The 8,835-nt window shown below is 45.7% G+C and overlaps 1 protein-coding gene across 1 annotated transcript in view; it reads left to right on the top strand.

Annotated features, from left to right (window-relative positions):
• SYT13 (synaptotagmin XIII) overlaps positions 1–8,835 on the top strand; it is an 80,901-nt gene that overhangs the window by 65,408 nt on the left and 6,658 nt on the right. Inside the window, exon 5 of the mRNA XM_006865039.1 lies at positions 6,920–7,049. Within this exon, the coding sequence (XP_006865101.1) occupies positions 6,920–7,049 (130 nt within the window). The remainder of the gene's footprint in view (positions 1–6,919; positions 7,050–8,835) is intronic.

Raw genomic sequence — 8,835 nt, 5'->3', positions numbered from 1 at the left:
AATATTCTCCTCCAACACCATAACTCAAAAGCATCAATTCTTCTACGGTCTTCCTTATTCACTGTCCAGCTTTTGCATGCATATGAGGTTATGAAAATACCATGGCTTGGGTCAGGTGCACCTTAGTCCTCAAGCTGACATCTTTGCTCTTCAACACTTTAAAGAGGTCTTGTGCAGCAGATTTGCCTCATGCAATATGTCATTTGATTTTTCTATTTTCTATTTTTAGATACCAGAAATCCAAACTCATTTCCATTGAGTCAATTCTGACTCATAGCTCCCGTATAGTACAGAGTAGAACTGCCCCATAGTAATTCTCTATGGAAGCAGACTCCCACGTTTTCCTCCCATGGAATGGCAGGCTCAAACCACTAATCTTTTGGTTAGCAGTTTAACCATGGCACCTCCAGGGCTCCACAGTTTTAGATGGTTGAAGAAAATTAAAAGAAAAAGAATATGTGTAACATAGAAAAATTAAATTCCGATTTCATTGGCCATCAATGAAGTTTTATTGAAAGACAACCACGTCCCTCATTTACATATTATCTATAGGTGCTGTCACATGATACCGACAGACTTGAAGAGCTACCACAGAGATGGTATATCCCTCAAAGGCTAAATTATTATTATCTAAATTGTTATTATTCCAGGAAGCCCTGGTAACACTGCTAGTTAGGTGTTGGACTGCTAACTACAAGGTCAGTGGTTCAGAACTATCATTCACCGTGTGGGATTAAAGATGAGGCTGTCTGCTCCTGTCAAGATTTACAGTCTCAGAAACCCTCTGCGGGGTTGCTATGAGTTGGAATTGATTCAATGGCAGTAGGTTTTGGTTTTGGTTTGGTTGTTTATGGAAAAGGTTTAATGACCCTGTGCCATGGTTGTTAAGTGCCATTGAGTCGGTTCCAACTCATAGCGACCCCTATAGGGTTTCCAAGAAGTAACTGGTGACTTTGAACTGGTGACCTTGTGATTTAAACCGACCTTGCGGTCCAGGTCCTACTTCACCACACCAGGACTCTGTACTACAGGAATAGAAATACTCATAAGAACACTAACTCTGTACCAAGTGCTGTGCTTACAACGTTCCCTAAGTTCTTTCACTTCTCAAATCCAAGTGAGAGGCACAGCAGGGCTCTCCCCACTTGCCGTTGTTAAGTAGTGCCACAGAGTCAGTTCTAACTCACAGAGACCCTGTCTTGGGTTGTTGTTAAGTAGTACCATTGAGTCAGTTCTAACTCAGAGACTCTGTCTTGGGTTTCTAAGTCTGTAAATCTCTGCGGAAACAGAAAGCCTCATCTTTCTCCTGCAGAGAGGCTTGTGGGCTCAAACTGCTGACCTTGTGGTTTGTAGCCCAGTGCTTGTCCTCTAGACCCATCATGCTCCCATTTACAGATGAAGAAACTGAGACTCAGAAGCGTTAATTCAGTAGCCAGCCCAGGGCCACAAAGCTCCTTAACTGCTAAACTGGCACTTGAGTCCAGCTGGTCCAATTCTCAGTCCCAGGCTCTCCCCTCACTCTGCCATGCAACATCAACAAGATCCGAGGTACAACCAGCAGCTAGTTTTCCTAATATGACACAGCTGCAGGCAGGAAGGTTAACTGTACACTCCCCCACCTGCTCCTCCTTTGGCTCTGGTTTCCTCCTTGAGCCATCTCTCTCTCCCAGACTTGGAGGATGGGTAGAAAAATCATAACTGTTCTCAGTAGGAACCAGGCTATTCCAAAGCACATGCTAATTAGCCTGTGATTTGGGACGTGTGGCGAATCACAGTCAGGAGCCTTGGGAGAAAGGAGCAACACTTTGGTTTATTAAGCTTCTCTGGAGATGAAGCGGCTCCCCTGCTGGGCTGTGGGGAGCTCTGGTACAGCCCCCAAAGGACTGAAATCCAGTTAGAGCAGGCAGGATGTCTCAGGCACCTCACCCACTTCCATGCTTCCTTCAGAAGAGCAGGCACCGCCATCTTTCAGTCATTCATTCATTCCTCAGATGCCTTGCCCTGTTCTACCATGTGCCAGGCATCATGCCAGGAGCTGGAGACACAGAAGTACTCAAGAAAAAGTCTTGCCCTCAAAGCTCATCCATTCTAATAATCATCACACACTCATTGTGACTGTTAAAAACCAACCAAACCACTGTCCTGGACTCAATTCCAACTCACGGTGACCTTGTGTGTTTCAGAGTAGAACTGCTCTGTTGGCTTTTTAATGGCTTTGCTCTTTTAGAATTGGTCTTCAGACCTTTCTTCAGAGGTGCCTCTGGATGAATTTAAACTGCCAACTTTGGGGTTAGTAGCAGAGCACATAACTGTCTGTGCCGTCCAGGGACTCCTTGTAGTTATTATTAACACTTCGTAAATATACCCCACATGTTTTTGAACAATGGCCTGGGTAGCACACATGTGTACAACCTCAGGTGTCAGCGTGGAGAGAAGTAGGAAGGAAGTGGCACTTGGGAGCATTTTGCAGGAAGTCTGTCTCCTGGGGGGCTCCCTTGCCCCAACCAGAGGGTGATTTGAACAAAGTGAGGGAGTTTTAATTAGCTGTAGCGCTGATGTTTTGCTCTAGGTTAGAATGGGTTAACTGAGGAGCCAGCAGTGGCCCAGTTCCAGCTGGAAGATACTTAGCCGAAAACAGTGTGTACGTCACCAAGGACCCAGAGAGACCCACTCCGAGGCAGCTTGAATGATTCACTGAGAGCTGAAGAAAGAGAGAAGGGAGGGGAAATAAGGAAGAGAATGAGAAAGAACAAAAACAGAAAGGTTATTTTTGTCCACAGGTACTTTAAGCCGCAGAGCTGAGAGGGCAGGCGTGGTTAGAATTCTTCGGCTCCGGAAGCTGACTGGGCTGGTCTCTCCGAGGGCCTCTTGGGTCCTACACAAAGGGAAGGATTCTCTCACAGCTACAGCCTCCTGTCACCTGAACTGGGAGGAGTGAAGGGCTCAGACTGGGGCACCCTGTGCCTACCAGTCAAACAGTTGTTGTCAAGTCAGTTGCAACTCATGCCAAGCCCTTGTGTCAGAGAAGAGCTGTGCTCTACAGGGTTTTCAGTGGCTGAGTAGATCACCAGACCTTTCTTCCAAGGTGCCTCTGGGTGGACTCAAACCTCCAACCTTTCCATTAGCAATTGAGTGGATTAAATGTACTGTTGTTGTCGACTCTGCTTCATGGTGACCTCTTTGTGTCAAATATCACTGGGACTTTCTCCCAAGGTGCCTCTGGCTGGACTTGAACCTCCAACCTTTCAATTAGCAGCCAAGTATGCCAACCATTTACACCACCTAGGGACTCCCCTATGGCTTCAGCCCATCCCAACTGAATCCCTCTGATACGTGGCCCTGAGTCAGCAGGCTGCGGCTGGCACAAACCTCCAGGCGTCAGTTTCTTCACTGTGAAGCATGAAAGCTGAAGGAAGCTAGAGAGCAATGTGCTCGGGGCGTGGGCTCAGTCTAGCTGTTTCCTGGCTATGTGACCCCTGGAATGTCCCTTTCTGAGCAGCAAGCTCTTATCCTCAAATGGAAATAAGGCCTGTTCTAAGGGCTGTGGTCAAGATCAAACAGAATGGATTTACTGTGCGCCAACCATGTGCTAGATGCATAAAACCCAAGCCCCAAACCCACTGCTATCAAGTTAATTCCAACTTGTAGTGACCCTATACACTAAGTTGCTGTTGTTGTTACTAAGTGCTGTCGAGTTGGTTCAGACTCATAGCAACCCTGTGCAGGGTTTCCAAGGAGCAGTTAGTAAGTTTGAACCACCGACCTGGAAATTCAAACTGACCTTGTGATCAAGTGCTTATACTACAGCAACATACCAGGAGTTAAGTTAAGTGCCGTCGAGTTGGTTCCAACTCATGGCAACACTGTATAGGATTTCCAAGGAGTGGCTGGTGAGTTTGAACCGCTGACCCTTGTGGTTCAACTCTGACCCTTATGGTTCAAACCAGGACTCCAGTGACCTTACAGGAGAGTAAAACTGTGCCCTAAGGTTCTCAAGGCTGTAAAACTTTACAGAAGCAGATGGCCCCATCTTTCTCCATGGAGCAACTAGTGGGTTTGACACACTGACCTTTCGGTTAGCATCCCCCATTTGGGTTTCGAGTACAGGGCATCTGTTTTCCGCTCAAAATCAGACAAACAAAACAAGTGGTTGCAAACAAGTGGACCCCAAATCGTGATAGTCTCACATATGCCAGAGTAGAATTGCATCCAGCAGGGTTTTCAGCGATTCTTTTGGAAGTAGATCTTCAATTCTTTCTTCTGAGGTACCCCTGGGTGGAAACGAACCTCCAGCCTTGTAGTTAGAGCAGAGTGCATGAACTATTAGTACCATCCAGGTGTTCCTACTGCTCAAAAGAAGAGACTTACTGCCTCCAACTGACCCCCACCCCTGAGCCCATGCTCTTCCCTCGAGGTGCCCGAAGAGCTTCGGACTGTACTGCTCCTCCATCCCAAGAGAAGTCTTGAGGTCCTTTTTGCTCCTGGAAGGATTTGCTGCAATTCCAAACTCTTGTAAGGGTTTCAGTGGGGGCATTCTGTTAGGCTGCAGATGGAGGGCAGGTGTGCGTCACATGGGTGCCACCTTCTCCTACCCAGTGTGGTCATTGTCTGCTGTCCTGGTGCTTCATCTGTCATCATAGCACCAACACTTTGGTGGCATTGCCAGCCACGCTGTTGACCAAACAAGCCCCTGCTCCTTATCAGAAAATCACTTTCTTCAAAGTAATGAATGACAACTCCCCACAGCCCTAGAAACCGGGCTGGGAATGCCCGAGAGTTCCAGAGGAAACCTATACAGGGTCACTGTGAGTAGGAACCAACTCGACAGCACTTCACAACCATAACCCTATATAGGTTTCCAAGGAGCAACTGGTGGGTTTGAACCACCAGTTTTACAGTTAGCAGTCCAGTGCTTATCCTAGAACATCACACTGTATAGGACAAAATAGAATTGCCCTATAGAGTTTCCAAGGCTGTCAATCTTGACGGAAACAGACTGCCCCATCTTTCTCCTGAGGAATGTCTGGTGGGTTCAAACCACCCACTTTTTTTTTTTTTTTTTTTTTACCATTTGAGTGTTTTGACCTCTGTTCCACTAAGACTTCAGATTGAAGCCCAAACCCGAAGTAATTCCTCTGGTTAGCCTGTACCCCAGCCCCCTTCTGCAAGGCTGAAGAAGCCAGTGTCAGCTTCTCCCTGCTCCTTTCTGCAAAGGAAGAGAAACCAGCCCTGCTAGGTGAATAGTTTCTGTTCTTGTGTTCGGTGCTACTAAATGGATTTTCAACTTATAGTGACCCTGTGTGACAGAGTTAAACTGCCCACCTAGTGCCGTGTCCAACAATCGACCTTTCTCTGTGACCCACATGGAGAGATTAAACCCAAGTAGGGGTGACGGGAGATTCAAAACAAAAGAAAGACACAACACATTTGAAAATAGTAAAGTTGGGACGAGGTGGGACGCAGCACTCTGATGGAGATACTGCGACACTGACCAAGGCAGTGAGTTTATTTTATGCACACCTCAAGGGGAGGTGCTTGAGGGAGGGTAAAGAATACAAGAACATCCTGTACTGAAGGAGCCAGCAGTAAGCAGAACTTTATCAGAAAAGCCAGCAGTAAGCGGAACTTTATCAGAAAAACTATAATTGTGGTAGCTAGCTGGAACACTAATTAAGACAGCTAGAATGTTGTGCAGGCTGAGCTGAAGGACATAGCTAAATATAAGGAAAGACCTTGCAAGTTCCCTTTCCCGAGAGGCTGCCCTGCAGGGGGGTTGGGAACTTTGACTTGGAAGTAGCCCGAGTTTCTGGACCACAACTGTTTAGTTGCATTCCTTTGGTTGAACTACCACCAAGTTTGGGACCCTTGGCTCAGCTGCTCCCAACACCCTAGGATTTCCTAGGCTGTATGGCGCCATAGGATAAGCACTTGACCTCAAGGTCGGTTTGAACCAGTCGGTGGTTCAAACTCACCAGCCACCCCTTGGAAACCCTATACAGGGTTGCTATAAGTTGAAACAGATTCTATGGCACTTAACAACAACAATAAACTTTATGGAATCCTGGTGTGGCACTGTAGGATAAGCTCTGGACCACAAGGTCAGTTGGAACTACAAGGTTGGTGGTTCAAATTTACCAGCCACTCCTCGGAAACCCTATACAGGGTCACTATGAGTTGGAACCAACTCAACAACACTTAACAACAACAACAACAATCTTTTTGGGGGTTCCTGGTGTGGTGCTGTATGGTAAGAACTGGACTGCTAATCTCAAGGTCAGCAGTTCAAATCCACCAGCTGCTCCTTGGAAACCCTATAGTGGGTTAGTATGAGCTGGAACCAACTTGATGACACTCCATAACAGCAACAACAATCTTTGTGGAAGGAGTTCTGGTGGCACAGTGGTTAAGCACTCCCTGGCACTTAAAGATTACAGTTTAGGAATCCCTATGGGGCAGTTCTCTTCTCTCACATTGGGTTGCTATGAGTTGGAATCGATTTGATGGCTCCTGTCAACAACAATCTTTATGAAAGCAGTGTGCCAAGCTTCTCCTGCACAGCTACTGGGTGGGTTTGAATTGCCATCATCATGGTTAGCAGTCGATCATTTAGACAACCCTGGTAAGGGAAATTCACCAATCACTGCTTGGAAACCCTATACAGGGTTACTATGAGTCGGAACCGACTGGATGGCACTTAACAACCGTAACATATATAAACCTTTATGTGAGAAGAAAGCCTCATCTTTCTCCTGCTGAGCATCTGGTGGGTTTGAGCCACCAACTCTGCGGTTAGCAATCCAACGCCTAACCCACAGTGCCACCAAGGATCCTTCAATTGTTTCTAAGGTGCTTGTTGATGTAAGTCCAGTGCATTAGTTGAGTGACTGAGCCTGCTTCCCTGTCTCTGCTTCTGTTTCAGGAGCTATCTGCAGGAACTGGGGAGGTACTCCTGTCCATCAGCTACCTCCCAGCTGCCAACCGTCTCCTGGTAGTGCTGATCAAGGCCAAGAACCTCCACTGGACTCAGTCTAAGGAGCTTCTGGGGAAGGGTGAGTGAGGAATCGGAGGAGAGAGCCGGCCACTCCGGGGCTGGGAGGTGGGGAGGGGAGACAGGTGAGCAGGGAGGGAGACCCTGAGCACATTTGTAGAGTCAGCCTCAGCTGTGTCCCCCCACCCCACGCTCTCTCTCTGAGTTCCGTTGCATTGCTATAACGCAAAGATCTCAACAAGTGGCTTTAATGAATGAACGTGGATTTTTACCAGTTTAGGAGGTGGCTGTTGCTAGGTACTGTTTAGTCGGGTGGTTCCAGGTCCTAGAGACCCTCTGCACAGCAGAATGAAACACTGTCCAGCCCTGCACCATCCTCACAATTGTTATGTGTGAACCCATTGTTCTAACGCTGTGTTAATCCATCTTGCTGGGGGTCTTCTTTTTTATTGCAGCCGCTCCTCGGAAACCTTTTATAGGGGTTCTTAGGAGTTGGAGCTGACTCAAGGGCACTCAACAACAACAACACCAAGCATGATATCCTTCTCTAGGGACTGGTCCCTCCTGATGACATGTCTCTTGTAGCATCTCACCATCGTTATTTCAAAAGAGCAGGCGGGCTGTACTTCTTCCAAAACAGATTTCTTCATTCTGGCAGTCCATGGCTTAGTCAATAGTCTTCATTAAATCCATAACTCAAATGCAGCAATTCTTCTATGGTCTTCCTTATTCACTGTCCAGCTTTCACATGCATATGAAACTATTGAAAATACCATGGCTTGGGTCAGGTGTATCTTAGTCCCCTAAGTGACATCTTTGCCTTGGATACTTTAAAGAGGTCAGAAGATTTGTCCAATCCAATACATTGTTTAATTTCTTGAGAGCTACTTCCTTGAGTGTTAGCTGTGGATCCAAATAAAATAAGTCTCTGACAACTTCAATATTTTCTTCATTTATGATGGTGTTATTCATTGGTCCAGTCGTGTGGATTTTCATTTTCTTGACGTTAAGGTATAATCCACACTAAATGCTATAGTCTTTAATCTTCAACAGTACGTAATTCAAGTCCTCCTTGCTTTTAGCAAGCATATCACAGGTTGGTAATGAATCTTCCAAGTAAATATCTTTCTGGTATTCTTTGCCAAGATTTATTTGACATCAGCAATGATATCCCTTGTTCCATAGCCTCTTCTGAATTCAACTTGGATTTCTGGCAGCTCTTTGTCAATGTCCGGCTGCATCCGTTTTTGAATAATCTTTAGCAAAATTTGACTTGCGTGTGATATTAATGATATTGTTTGATGGTTTCCACAGTCCATTGGAATGAGCACAAATATGGATCGCTTCCATTAGTTCGCTTGGTGGTGGCTGTCTTCCAAATTTCTTGGCATAGATGAGTAAGGGCCTCCAGCAGTGCATCCATTTACTGAAATATTTCAACTTGTGTTCCATCAGTTCCTGGAGCCTTGTTTTCCACCAATGCATTTGAGGCAGTTTGGACTTCTTCCTTGAATGCCATCAATTCTTGATGGTATGTTATCTCTTGAAATGACTGAACATCAACCAATTATTTATTTATTTATTTATTTTTAATTTAAGGTTTTTATTGTGGATTGAGTGAAAGTTTACAGGGCACATCATCAGTTTCACATCCAACAAATTCTTATAACTTGTTTCATTACATTGATTATAATCCCCTCCATATACCATCAGTTAAAAGTATTTCTCTTTATCCACTTTAGCTTTTTTTAAAAAAACACACAAACAAAAAAACCCACTCAGGCATATATAATTAATTACATCTCCAAAGGGCACATTCTGCAAGTCTGCTCCTGGCCACCAGTTCT

Source organism: Chrysochloris asiatica, unplaced genomic scaffold (genome assembly GCF_000296735.1).
Source record: "Chrysochloris asiatica unplaced genomic scaffold, ChrAsi1.0 scaffold00075, whole genome shotgun sequence".
NCBI lineage: Eukaryota > Metazoa > Chordata > Mammalia > Afrosoricida > Chrysochloridae > Chrysochloris > Chrysochloris asiatica.
This window is presented reverse-complemented; position numbering and strand designations above follow the sequence as displayed.